The sequence below is a fragment of the Eurytemora carolleeae genome, unplaced genomic scaffold, assembly GCF_000591075.1.
Source record: "Eurytemora carolleeae unplaced genomic scaffold, Eaff_2.0 scaffold1467, whole genome shotgun sequence".
NCBI lineage: Eukaryota > Metazoa > Arthropoda > Copepoda > Calanoida > Temoridae > Eurytemora > Eurytemora carolleeae.
In genome coordinates, this window is record NW_019397353.1 from 40,794 (window position 1) to 55,493 (window position 14,700).

Consider the following 14,700-nt stretch of genomic DNA (forward strand, 5'->3'; position numbering starts at 1 on the left):
TATAGGTAGGACATATTAAACAGATGCAGGACAGGGTATAGGTAGGACACATTAAACACCTCCAGGACAGGATATAGGTAGGACATATTAAACACCTCCAGGACAGGGCATAGGTAGGACATATTAAACAGATGCAAGACAGGGTATAGGTAGGACATATTAAACAGCTGCAGGACAGGGTATAGGTAGGACACATTAAACACCTCCAGGACAGGGTATAGATAGAACACATTAAACAGATGCAGGACAGGGTATAGGTAGGACATATTAAACAGCTGCAGGACAGGGTATAGGTAGGACACATTAAACACCAGGACAGGGTATAGGTAGGACACATTCAGGACAGATAGAGGACAGGGTATAGGTAGAGCACATTTAACAGAGGCAGGACAGGGTATAGGTAGGACACATTAAATAGCCACATTAAATAGCTATCATAGATTAAATACGAGTTGGAGGTCGTTTCTGAATTATCACGTTTATTTGGGCACTTTGTATTTTTAGGAAGAGAGTCAGTTATATATCTTGGAAGAGAAGGAGCCACAGTTTGGGCCACAGATATCAGGTTCTCTATAACAATCGACCATATTCACCAGTATACAGCATGATAAACGTCGTCTTTGTCTATTTTCCTTTTTAGAAATAAAAGTTTTAGCAAGAAAAATAGTGATTTCTGCTTGTTTCCAAAGATCAATTAAGAGTATCGTTGTACATTAGACAGGCCATTCAATAAATGGAGAGTCTTTACGTACAGTCCATTTGTAGGTAAAAAGGCATTTTGTTATAAATGTTTAATGACAAATTAAAAATTAGGATTGATTTGTTGGAACAATTGAAACAGGAGAATACAACCCTCAATATCAATATCAGGTCAATATCAGGTCAATATCAGGTCAATATCAGGTCAATATCAGGTCAATATCAGGTCAATATCAGGTCAATATCAGGTCAATATCAGGTCAATATCAGGTCAATATCAGGTCAATATCAGGTCAATATCAGGTCAATATCAGGTCAATATCAGGTCAATATCAGGTCAATATCAGGTCAATATCAGGTCAATATCAGGTCAATATCAGGTCAATATCAGGTCAATATCAGGTCAATATCAGGTCAATATCAGGTCAATATCAGGTCAATATCAGGTCAATATCAGGTCAATATCAGGTCAATATCAGGTCAATATCAGGTCAATATCAGGTCAATATCAGGTCAATATCAGGTCAATATCAGGTCAATATCAGGTCAATATCAGGTCAATATCAGGTCAATATCAGGTCAATATCAGGTCAATATCAGGTCAATATCAGGTCAATATCAGGTCAATATCAGGTCAATATCAGGTCAATATCAGGTCAATATCAGGTCAATATCAGGTCAATATCAGGTCAATATCAGGTCAATATCAGGTCAATATCAGGTCAATATCAGGTCAATATCAGGTCAATATCAGGTCAATATCAGGTCAATATCAGGTCAATATCAGGTCAATATCAGGTCAATATCAGGTCAATATCAGGTCAATATCAGGTCAATATCAGGTCAATATCAGGTCAATATCAGGTCAATATCAGGTCAATATCAGGTCAATATCAGGTCAATATCAGGTCAATATCAGGTCAATATCAGGTCAATATCAGGTCAATATCAGGTCAATATCAGGTCAATATCAGGTCAATATCAGGTCAATATCAGGTCAATATCAGGTCAATATCAGGTCAATATCAGGTCAATATCAGGTCAATATCAGGTCAATATCAGGTCAATATCAGGTCAATATCAGGTCAATATCAGGTCAATATCAGGTCAATATCAGGTCAATATCAGGTCAATATCAGGTCAATATCAGGTCAATATCAGGTCAATATCAGGTCAATATCAGGTCAATATCAGGTCAATATCAGGTCANCAAACATGAAGTTTAGATAAGGATGATTTACAAGTAAAATAGCAGGGCCCGGACCGGGTGAACAAGTAAACAATTAAGTTATTAATTTCCTCAAATTAATCTTATTAACTAACCCCCTCTTTTCTATAAGAAGAGCACCTAGTCAACCTAAAGGGTTACCCACAAAGGATTAGACTTCAGAGACAACTGTACATAATTAACACTGTCGGTCACATCAGATTCATAATTCCCTGAAACTGGAAGTTTTCTCTCTTTCTTTTTCAAGGCATTAAAAGACTATATTTAAGGCAGTAAATTAATTTAACCTTGAAATCGTCATAATATTAAAGTTTAAAGTCGTCTTCACATTCTCATAGTATTCGTTTTTGGGTAACCCTGTATATTAGATGCAGAAGTAAATAGTGAGTAATTTATTTATAAAACTTAAGCAGTGGAATAATTGTCATCTCTTTTCTTTAAAGCGTAGAACGTAGCTTAAAAGTTTACAATTTGTAACTTATTCATAAGGGTACCGTTGTGAATCGTAAATTGCAATCTTTGCATAAAGAGCCTCTTGAAATTACGATTTTATTCCCTCCAAAAGAAACTAAAAGTCAATTATTTCATATATTTGGTATCCTATACTCAAAATTCTGTCCAATATATCTGTAACAAGATTGTTTTATATTTGGTATCCTGTACTTAAATTTCTGTCCAATATATCTGTAACAGAATTGTTTTATATTTGGTATCCTATACTCAAAATTCTGTCCAATATATCTGTAACAAGATTGTTTTATATTTGGTATCCTGTACTTAAATTTCTGTCCAATATATCTGTAACAGAATTGTTTTATACTTGGTATCCTGTACTTAAATTTCTGTCCAATATATCTGTAACAAAATTGTTTTATATTTGGTATCCTGTATTTAAATTTCTGTCCAATATATCTGTAACAAAATTGTTTTATACTTGGTATCCTGTACTCACAATTCTATCCAATATATCTGTAACAAAAATGTTTTATATTTGGTATCCTGTACTCACAATTCTATCCAATATATCTGTAACAAAAATGTTTTATATTTGGTATCCTATTCTCAAAATTTTGTCCAATATATCTGTAACAAAATTGTTTTATATTTGGTATCCTGTACTCACAATTCTATCCAATATATCTGTAACAAAAATGTTTTATATTTGGTATCCTGTACTCAAAATTTGTTCAATATATATCAATGTAAAAAAAATGTTTTATATTTGGAATCCTGTATTCAATTTTGTCCAGTATATTTGTAACAAAAATGTTTTATATTTGGTATCCTGTACTCAAAATTCTTTCCAATATGTCTGTAACAAAAATGTTTTATATTTGGTATCCTGTACCAAAATTCTGTCTAATATACTTGTAACAAAAATGTTTTATATTTGGTATCCTGTACTCAAAACTCTGTCCAATATATCTGTAACAAAAATGTTTTATATTTGGTATCCTGAACTTAAATTTTGTCCAATATATCTGTAAAAAAAATGTTTTATATTTGGTATCCTGAACTTAAATTTTGTCCAATATATCTGTTACAAAAATATTTTATATTTGGTATCCTATTCTCAAAATTCTGTCCAATATATCTGTAACAAAAATATATTTGGTATCCTGTACTCACAATTCTATCCAATATATCTGTAACAAAAATGTTTTATATTTGGTATCCTATTCTCAAAATTCTGTCCAATATATATGTAACAAAAAAGTTTTATATTTGGAATCCTGTACTTAAATTTCTGTCCAATATATCTGTAACAAAATTGTTTTATATTTGGTATCCTGTACTCAAAATTCTGTCCAATAAATTTGTAAAAAATTGTTTTATATTTGGTATCCTGTACTTAAATTTTGTCCAATATATCTGTAACAAAAATGTTTTATAATTGGTATCCTGAAGTTAAATTTTGTCCAATATATCTGTAACAAAAATGTTTTATATTTGGTATCCTATTCTCAAAATTCTGTCCAATATATCTGTAACAAAAATATTTTATATTTGGTATCCTATTCTCAAAATTCTGTCCAATATATCTGTAACAAAAATGTTTATATTTTCAAATTTCAGTTATGTTCATCAAGGAAGTATCCTGGAGTGTTCAGATCAAGTGTTTGAAAGGAAAACTAAAAGATTTTATTTTTCAAATTTATTTCTTAGCTCTTATAACTATTTTTCTAAACATAAACTTTAATTTTGGATCCTTCTTGAGTGAATCTTGATATCCATATAGGGCATTTTTAAATTTGAGAATAAATGCTTGATCTCTCAATTAGAATTATCTCTGCAGGGTATGATTAACACCGGATATCAAAGAGGAATTAAATTAATCAAAATAATTAGTTTTATTTTAGTTGGTGTTCTGAAATACTTTCTCGCCCTTAAAAAAATAACAAAAGGTCTTTTGCTCGTTTTCTACCATATAAAAAGCAAGCAAAAGGAATTTTGCTCGTTTTCTACCTTATAAAAAGCGAGCAAAAGACCTTTTTCTCGTTTTCTGCCTTATGAAAAGCGAGCAAAAGGCCTTTTTCTCATTTTCTGTCTTATAAAAAGCAAGCAAAAAGGTTTTTGCTCGTGTTCTGCCTTATAAAAAGAGAGCATAACCCGACCTAGGGATCTGGGAGTATTCTAGTCCTAGAAACCAATAATTTTGAAATTCCTTGTTATAGAAATCGCCATGTAATGCTTGTTCTAAGACTTTTCTCTTTTTTACTTTTAGCTATTTATGATTTTATTTATGTCTGCATTTAATTGTTATCATTTTTCATTATATCATTAAAAGGCAGAAAATGAGCAAAAGTTCTATTACTCACTTTTTATAAGGCAGAAACCGAGCAAAGGCCTTTTGCTCGCTTTTTATAAGGCAGAACACGAGCCAAAGATCTTTTGCTCGCTTTTTATAAAGCAGAAAACGAGCTAAAGGCCTTTTGCTCGTTTTAAAGGGCGAGAAAGTGTTAGAGTTCCCCAAGGATGTAATGCACGGACAGTTATTTCAGAAGTGTACGCATCTTTTGTAATGTAGTGTACTGTCTCTGGGCGTTAATGTAAACACAAGACGAATGTCGAAGCCTGACATGGGATCAATCTTTCACATAAAAAAATCAATGAAATATTCTGGCCATAGGAAACTATTATGTGAATTATCAAAATTATCAATTTAAGGCTTTTAACCTCCTCGGATACTATACGAACACTAATGCATCTATTCTTGTTTACAAATTCCGCCCAGATAGAACTGGTTTCAATATGTACACAGAGTATACACAACCGCAATTGATTTTCCTTGCATTACACCCTTGGAGTTCCCCAACTTTATTATTATATAAAATGGTTTGAAAAACCAGGAGCTATCAGATAAATGTGAGGAGTATGTTCTGGATGTGTCAAACCTTTATTCCTCAGGAAAGTATTTTAATTGCATTTAAAGACTTTAAATTTTTAATGTCTAAGAAAAGTTTTTGACAATTTTGATTTAATGGCAATTTTAAATAAAAACTAGATGGAGGATGGCGGTTCAATAATTAATATGTCATCAGTTGCATCATCTGTAAAGGGGGCACCAAACAGGTACAGGTACAGGTAATATTTTTAATAGATATAATTGATAATATTATTTATAAGTCCGTATTACGTCACCAGAACTCCCACCAATGGAAGTGCAGTATAGTGGTCACGTGTCTCTGTCTGTATCATGTGACCAGTATATAATTGCTAAACATGATCTGTTTTAATCTACTATTTCTATACGAAATTGTATAAATGAATTTTTGTATAAATTTTAAACAGTTTTATATCAATTTCTCGGGACAGGAACATCTGATACAACATTCTTGGGTCGCGATCAAGAGCTAAAGTGATTAGCTTTCAGCCTATACCCCCTTTCATTTTTCCTATACAGTCCCTTTAAAAATGAGTTTAAAATCCGTTTAAGGTACCGTTGAAACTCCTTCTTGGGAGGCTAGAGTTCAGGAAAGCAGTAACCCAGATCAAGCTAGACTTGACTTCATTGCAAGGTTATTTATTAGTACTTTTCATTGCAAGTTTATTAAAAAACTAATTCATTGGAAGATTCCAAGATTATTATTTAGAACTTTAAATTTTTAGGTTTTGTATTTTTCAATGTAAAGTTAATATTTTAGTATATTTTATTGCAAGGATATTATTACAGTATTTTTCATTGCAAGGGTATTATTCTCGTATTTTTCATTGCAAGGTTTTTAAGCTAGTATTTTTCATTGCAAGGTTATTAAACTAGTATTTTTCATTATTATTATTTTAGTATTTTTTATTACAAGGTTATTATTTTAGTATTTTTTATAGCAAGGTTATTATTTTAGTATATTTCATAGCTAGGTTATAATTATAGCTTTTGTCATTTCAAGGTGTGTACAGTTATTGTAAAATGTTAAACATTATAATATTTCAATCCAAAGTCAGTTATTTTAATATTTTTCATTTTGTAATTCTTTTCATTGCCAGGTTTAGTAACATTTTCATTGCAGGGTTTTTATTTCAATACTTTTCATTCCAAGGTCAGTTTTGAAATACTTTTCATTGCAAGGTTTTCATTTTAATACTTTTCATTGCAAGGTCAGTTTGTAATACTTTTCATTGCAGGTTTTAGTAATATTTTTGTGCAAGGTTCTCATTTCAACACTTTCCATTGCAAGGTTTTCATTTTTGTACTTTTCATTGCAAGGTCAGTATTAGTACTTTTCTTTTGGTTTTCTTTTGGTTGGTTTTAAATAGTTTTATATATAAAAGTAAATATATTTTCAGGCAAAAGATGGGAAGACTCGGGACTCCTGGAGAAATAGCAAACTTGATAGTTTACCTAGCTTCAGACGAGGTAACCAAAAAGTTTAGAATTGTTTCTTTGACTTTAATTAAGTTTTGTAAGTTTAAAGATTGTTTATTAATAAAACATAACGCAATTGAAATCTAATTGAAGAAACCAAGTCCAGGATAATAGGAACCCAAATATTTTGGAAAAGCATTTTTGGGGCATTGTATGATGTGTTACCCTGTATTCTTTATCACACTAAATAATTTTGAACACACACTAATGTGAACCAACTTTTATTTTAAGATACACTGTATCAGTTGCAATCTTGTTTTTCGAGATACACTGTATTGTAGACCTCCATGTATTTTGAGAACCACTGTATTGTGGACAGCCATGAATTTTGAGACACCGTGTATTGAGGTGGACAACCGTGGTTTTTTTTAAGATATCCTGTAAATTTCGGGTGTCTTTTGAAATACCCTATATTGTATACAAACATATATTTTGAGACACCATGTATTGTGGACAACTATGTATTATGAGATACCATGTATTGTGAACAACCATGTATTTTGAGATATTATGCATTGTGAACGATCATGTATTTTGAGATACCATGTATTGCGAACGACCATGTATTTCGAGATACTTTGAATTGTAGACCACCATGAATTTTGAGATACTATGTATTGTGAACGATCATCTATTTTGAGATACTTTGCATTGTAGACCACCATGTATTTTGAGATACTTTGAATTGTAGACCACCATGTATTTTGAGATACTATGTATTGTGAGCGATCATGTATTTTGAGATACTTTGCATTTTAGACCACCATGTATTTTGAGATACCATGTATTTTGAGATACCATGTATTGTGAACAGCCATGTATTTTGAGATACCATGTATTGTGAACGATCATGTATTTTGAGATACTTTGAATTGTAGAACACCATGTATTTTGAGATACTATGTATTGTGAACAACCGTGTATTTTGAGATACTATGCATTGTGAAAGATCATCTATTTTGAGATACTTTGCATTGTAGACCACCATGTATTTTGAGATACTTTGCATTGTAGACCACCATGTATTTTGAGATACCATGTATTGTGAACAACCATGTATTTTGAGATACCATGTATTGTGAACGCCCATGTATTTTTAGATACTATTGTATTGTGAACAACCATGTATTATGAGATACTTTGCATTGTAGACATGTATTTTGAGATACCATGTATTGTGAACAACCATGTATTTTGAGATACCATGTATTGCGAACGACCATGTATTTCGATATACTTTGTATTGTAGACCACCATGTATTTTGAGACACCCTATATTGTGAACGATCATGTATTTTGAGATACCCTATATTGTGAACGATCATGTATTTTGAGATACCATGTATTGTAGACCACCACGTATTTCGAGACACCATGTATTGTGAACAACCATGTATTTTGAGATACTTTACATTGTAGAACGCCATGTATTTTGAGATACTTTGTATTGTGAACGCCCATGTATTTTGAGATACTTTGCATTGTAGACCAGGATATGTTTTTGGATTCCCTGTAATTAATGTAAATGGGAGAAAACAAAATAGAAAAAGAGAATGATTTGAAGATTCCCGTCGGAATACTAGATTTTCCAATCCCAAATTTATACAGTGAACAAACTTGGCATTTGTAAACTAGTTGAATCCAGATTATACATCTCTCTCTCTCTTTACAGTTTCAGACATTTTTAATCGTCTCATTCTTGATTATTTTGTTGCCCGGATTCATATTTAAAGAGACTGTCATCGTAATTTCAAGTAAACCTCCATTAAAAAAAAAAAAAACATGCCCGCCTCCCAACGGTATCTATTAAACCAATGATTGATCACCGAGGACAGAGAATTCCGCGAATTTATCTCTAAAATGGTGTCATAGATTAAAACTTTCAAAAAGGAGTGTACGCTAGTGTTCAGTATGAACTCAACATAAAAGAATTCGAAAGTAAACATTTATTTTCTGCCATTTCTAGAAATATAAAACAAATTCAACCATTACAAGCGTTTCTGTAAATAAAATAAGATATGTCAGTCATCCTTAATCAGTCAAAAGTTTCAAGGGAGTGACATGTAAGGTAATTGAAAACTACCTTACATAGCCGGTCACTCCCTTTATGGGTACTGTTGAGAATCGAACACGCCGTGTCGCCACTCTACAACTTTGAAATGACGCTTCAGTTCCTTTAACAGATATTCATTCAAGTTTATAGTTTGCAAAACTTGCAAAATCACGGGCAGTAGTAGTACATTTGAATTTCCGAGCTGGGTCAACCTTTACGGTGCCAGTTTGTACTGTATCGCCCGGACATTGGGTAAATAAAGCAGACACTCTTAATAGGACTAGCCGGTGCAACAAGGTTGACGCGGTCAGACTTTAGGTTGAATTTGCATATTTTCGTCCATGACTTACGTGGAAGATATCGTCGTTTGTATCTTCAAATGTGTTTGATTATATATTGTTCATGTTACAAAAATTCGTAGGAGACCACAAATAAAAATTAATCAAATTTTATGGTAAAAAAAATTGATATATCTTGATTCTTGATCACACAAAGCTTTAAAGGGTATCGTTGTAATCGGATAAGCCACTAGCTCTGTAAATGGAGCATCTCTTGAAATAACTTTAATTACAAAACTGGGTATTGTAAATTGTCTTTCAATTTTTGGCAAAGCAAATGTTTTAGAGGCTTCATTTGTCATTCGCCTCTGCAGACCATAAAGTTTCTTTTATTGACATTAAAAGAGAAGCTGGATCATATTTTAAAAAGTGATTTTTTATCATATTTATATTTTTTTTATATTTTTTGTTTAGTCTGCCTACACCACTGGGACAACTCAGATTATTGACGGGGGATGGAGTATTTAAAAAGATGGAAACCTATAGAGAAGAAAATTATAAATTTCTGTTTTTAGAGTCCGGAACTTTTGTATGGAATATAGTTAATTTTAAATGTATAATCTCAATATCCAATGTGTGCACTTATGAATTTAAAGTCAAATGATTATATCTTCAATTAAAGTTATCCCTGTAGGGTATGACAACCACGGGATATTAAATTAATCCGTTTGTCTGCATAATATCCCATGGTTCACTGTATACAAAAGTTCTGACTGAGATTTTCTGAAGTTAAAAACAACATTATTGTCATATTTTGTCCTTGTTGTTATCTATGTTAGACAATAAAATAAAAGTTCTGAATTGTAAAATATTTGGAATCATGTTGATATTAAAGATTATAATATTATAATATAGAATTGCATTTCATACATCATTTACTTACATTTCAAATTGTTACATTGCACCTAGTTACAATGCATAAAGTTACATTTAGGGTTGTTAATCGTTTTTACAAAAAGATCAATAATGTTATCATTTTTCGTTTCGATTTTAATTGTTTTTTTTTTAAAAACGATCGTTTCATTTTTAGAAAAAACCATCGTTTTTGAAAAAGAACCACTCATTTTGAACCTTAAGAAGTTTGATCGTTTTTTTTTAACAATAGTTTTTGAAAAAAATTCGCTAATGATTTAAGGATTTTCCGACCAAAAAATTAATTTTGTCTTCAAAAGATCGTTAACGATCGTTAAAGGGAGTGTTCGCGAAAAATGAAAAGAGCTACGTCAAAAAATATTCGATGGTGATTGCTGTTGCGTGTTTAAGGAGAAAATTGTTAAAAAATGACTCATATCGAAGAACGTAGAGTCCATACAAATTCAGATTGATGCAATATTCGACTCGGATCGTAAAAAAATCAATTCAATTCCAAACAAATCAATCATATGTAACAACCTATAATCATCAATTTGTTTTTGACTCATTCGTATGTAGGTTGATATTTCATAATAGTTTAGTTTTTTTTAATCGTTATTTTGAGTGCATCCAATAAGAAAAAGTCTAATAACAAAACACCCAAAATTACACATCACCCAAAAACAAAACGACCAATGTTACAAATCGTCCAAAAACAAAACACTCAAATAAATAAACACCCAAGATATCAAAAAGCCCAAAGAAATTGAGTTTTTGCCACAAACTCTGATTGTCTAATCCCTATATCTTTGCAGCCTTAAAGCGCAGAGGTTAGATATTAAAACTATACATTCTGTTAGATCAAGAAGTCTAATTTTGAAATGTCAAAGAGTTAAAGCATGGCGTTGCCAAAATATTTGGATTATAAATTTAAATTTGTGCCAAAAACTCAAAATGTCCTAAGTTACAAAATGTCCTAAGTTACAAAATGTCCAAATTACAAAATGACAAAATTACAAAATGTCCAAAATTACAAAATGTCCAAGGTTATAAAATATCCAAAGTTAAAACTTTAATTCTTTTGTAGTATTTTTATGTTCATTTAACCTGGTCTATAACAGAATTGTTAAAAATCATTACTTACAAACTAACTACTAAGTTACAAAATGTCCAGAGATATAAAATGTCCAAAGTTACAAAATGTCCAAAGTTACAAAATGTTCAAAGTTACAAAATGTACAAAGTTACAAAATGTCCAAAATTACAAAGTGTTCAAATGTCCAAAATTGACAATTTACATTGTCTAAAAATGTCTTGCATTGATTAATAAATGCAGTATATAACATTTTGTATCTTAGTATCTTAGGTATCTTAGTAACTTGCATACTAAGTGTAGTATCTTAGTATGCAGGGATTTTTAATCTTTTTTGTTTAAAAATAAAAAATACTAGTTTTTAAGTTGTAATGAAACATTTCATCATTTTGACATTTTTATAAAATTTTGAACATTTTGTAATTTTGGACATTTGGACATTTTGTAATTTTGGACATTCTGTAAATTTGGACATTTTGTACTTTTGGACATTTTTATCTTTGGACATCTTGTAACTTTGAATATTTTGTTATTTGGGATTTTTGTTGCTTTGGACATTTTGTAACTTTGGACATTTTGAAATCTTGAGTGTTTTGTTTTGGGTGTTTTGTTATTGGAAATTTTGTTCTTGTGCGTTTTGCATCCACTCCTATTACTTCGCTTCATACTTTTTAGGATGGCTGACGCTTGATTTTTGAACATTGCTGGAGAATATGAAAATGTCGTCTTCATAATCAAAAATTCTCGAAACAGGAATGAATGTTCTCAAAACTCTTGGATCATAAAAAATAAAATAATATGAAATATCAACTTTATACGAATGTGTCAAAAAGAATCGATGATTATTGGTTGTAATATCCGACTTGTTAGCGTCTAGTGAAGAACCAGTCAGGACGTCCTAAAGATGTTCGAGAGGACGCCCTCTGGACGTCCTATTTACGAATGCGTCAAAAAGAATCAATGATTTTAGGTCTATGACTATGAAGAACCAGTCAGAAAGTCCTCAACAATTTTTTGAGGATTCCCTCATGACGTCCTCTGTAAGTAAATATAAGACCAATGCAGAGGGGGCCGGGTGGGAGGGGCTGGGGCCGGATCAAAGTACTTATTTCTGTGTTGAGTTATAGAATTATCAAACGCGCGTAAATTAGTTCCATTGACTGGCGTCGATCTTATTTTTTAGCGCGTTTGAGAGGTTTTCTTCAGTCATTGGCAAGGCTCGACTTAAACGGGAGCATCTGAAGGTTTTTAGAATGAGCGGAACTAACAACAACAACAACAAGATGTCTCATCTTGAACAGTTTGTAATGAATGAAGAACTGGAACCTTTAACTGGTACTGCAAAGTTCAGGTTTGTATAGCGCACTGTGATCTACACACTTTGCACAGCAAGCACTGTACCTTGCACATTTTACACTGCAAATACTTTGCGAAATAATTAAACTTTGTAACCTCGTAGCTCCTCTAGTTTTGATTTTGCAAACAAGTATGGAAAAGGGAAATGAGTTTTAAAGATCCATAAACAAAATTGATAAGGGGGGTCCAAAAATCGTTCTCTAGGAAATTACCTAAATATTTCTCATATATACAATATACAACATACATATATATAAATATACAATATGCATGTGTGCTTAAAGTGTTGAAATTGTTTTATAAATAAAACTTTTCTGTTGAATAATGGATTCGTCCTTTTTACAGAAACTGGTGCAAAGTTTTTATTGAGAAATTGGGTTCTATAGTTCTATAGTTCACGTTAGAGCCTTACACAAATTTAAATGTTATTTCAAAGGTTTTAGAACTTTCTTAAACACAGTGTTAAAAACAAAGTAAAAATAAGTTTAAAGTATTCAAGATGAAATGAGCATAAATCATGAAGATTTGTGCTTAAGTAATTTAAATATGAAAAAAATATCTTTGTTTTTAAAATTAGATTTTTGTAACAGAAATAAAAACAATATATAACAGGGGGTCGCATAACTCCGCATAAACGTATCATGATCTTTTTGCTTCAGAATTATGTTATGTTAAAAAGTGAATGTTAGCGTTCAATTCGGGGATTTATATTGAATTCGACAGTTATAACTTGTAATATCTAAATGATTAGTTCAAATTTACTTGAATTATCAACGGACTCGGTTAAATAAATGCAACTCCGTGTTTGGGTCCTACCATTGTTCAGTATAATGAGTCGTTTTTAACCATTTTCTTCTTATAGATGCAAAACAAATAGAAGTAAAATTAGAAGCTGTCGATATTAAATTAAAATCGGGATCAGCCCAAGGTTGTAATGCAAGAAAAGTTATTTCTGAGGTGTACGCATCTTTTGTACTGCAGTGTACTGTCTCTGGGCGGTAATGTAAACACAAGACGGATGTCAAAGCCGGACATAGGATCCATCTTTCACATAAAAAATCAATGAAATATTCTGGTCATAGGAAACTCTAATTATGTGAATTATCAAAATTATCAAAATTACATGTTTTTAACCTCCTCGGATACTAACAAAACACTGATGCATTTATTCTTGTTTACAAATTCCACCCAGAGAGAACTGGTTTTAATATGTACGCAGAGTATACGCAACTGCAATTAACTATTACAACCTTGGATCAACCTATAACCCCTTTCATACACTCCCGTTAATAGAAAAAGTGTACAGAACAGGAGGTGGGGAAGGGGAACGGATGAAGAAGGAAAGTACTTTTGAAAACTGGAAAAATTTACTTTATTTTTCAAGATTGACCTTTTACATTTGTAAACAATTAAGAAATGCAATTGCAGTTTTCGTATTTTTTAACGAAATTAAAAAAACAAACATGTGTTCTCATAGAGAGCTTTATAACTAGGTATGGGGTCAAATATCATAATAGGACAAATATTTAAAGTTATCTTAAATATCTTGAAAAAAATTTGTCTTTTTTTTGGTCTGTTAATGCTTATATGTTCTGCAATAATGATGATTATGTAATTTTGTTATTGTGAACAAATTGTATGGTTCACTATGAATTATTCAAAAATATAATATAAAAATATATAAAAAATATAGTACCCCGATTTTTTAAAGTAGATACTTAACTGTGCATATCGTTACTTCTCAAAGGATGTAAGTCGATTCAACAAACTTAAATTTTCTAATCTCTATATCTTTTTAATCTGGTGGTTTAAACCTTTGGTACTTAAAACTTGGATCATCTTATGATCTAACATAATCCATAGTTTGAAGTATCTAAGGTCTACGTCATTGGTTTTCAAAGATATAGAAATCATAAAATCAGAGATTGTGAAAAAAGATTAAATTTCTTTGTACTTTTGCATTCAAAGTAATAACAACAAGAAAAATAAAGTTGATAAAGTTAACAAAATTAGCCATGAAAATTTTTTTGTAGTTTTAAAGCAAGCTTACAGCAAACACCGGTGTTCCAGCGGGGTGTGAGTAATTCACGAAAAAAATTTAAATGTTATTTCTTATATTCATCAAATTCTCAATTAAAGATAATATTTTGACTTGCAATATATGTTTCTGAAGAGTGGTCAGGTAAGGTGCAGGGGAAAATTATCCAATAGTAAACA

The 14,700-nt window shown here is 31.3% G+C and overlaps 2 protein-coding genes across 2 annotated transcripts in view; both read left to right on the forward strand.

Annotated features, from left to right (window-relative positions):
* The window catches only part of LOC111713683 (2-keto-3-deoxy-L-fuconate dehydrogenase), a 15,565-nt gene extending 5,572 nt beyond the window's left edge, over positions 1-9,993 (forward strand). The window contains exons 2-10 of the mRNA XM_023488615.1: positions 168-185; positions 505-565; positions 814-870; positions 4,004-4,054; positions 5,278-5,335; positions 5,433-5,500; positions 5,865-5,946; positions 6,713-6,782; positions 9,597-9,993. Coding sequence (XP_023344383.1) covers positions 168-185; positions 505-565; positions 814-870; positions 4,004-4,054; positions 5,278-5,335; positions 5,433-5,500; positions 5,865-5,874 — 323 coding nt within the window. The 3' untranslated portion in view covers positions 5,875-5,946; positions 6,713-6,782; positions 9,597-9,993. The remainder of the gene's footprint in view (positions 1-167; positions 186-504; positions 566-813; positions 871-4,003; positions 4,055-5,277; positions 5,336-5,432; positions 5,501-5,864; positions 5,947-6,712; positions 6,783-9,596) is intronic.
* Positions 9,994-12,335: 2,342 nt separating this feature from the next.
* LOC111713685 (uncharacterized) overlaps positions 12,336-14,700 on the forward strand; it is a 15,237-nt gene continuing 12,872 nt past the window's right edge. Inside the window, exon 1 of the mRNA XM_023488617.1 lies at positions 12,336-12,478. Within this exon, the coding sequence (XP_023344385.1) occupies positions 12,381-12,478 (98 nt within the window). The 5' untranslated portion in view covers positions 12,336-12,380. The remainder of the gene's footprint in view (positions 12,479-14,700) is intronic.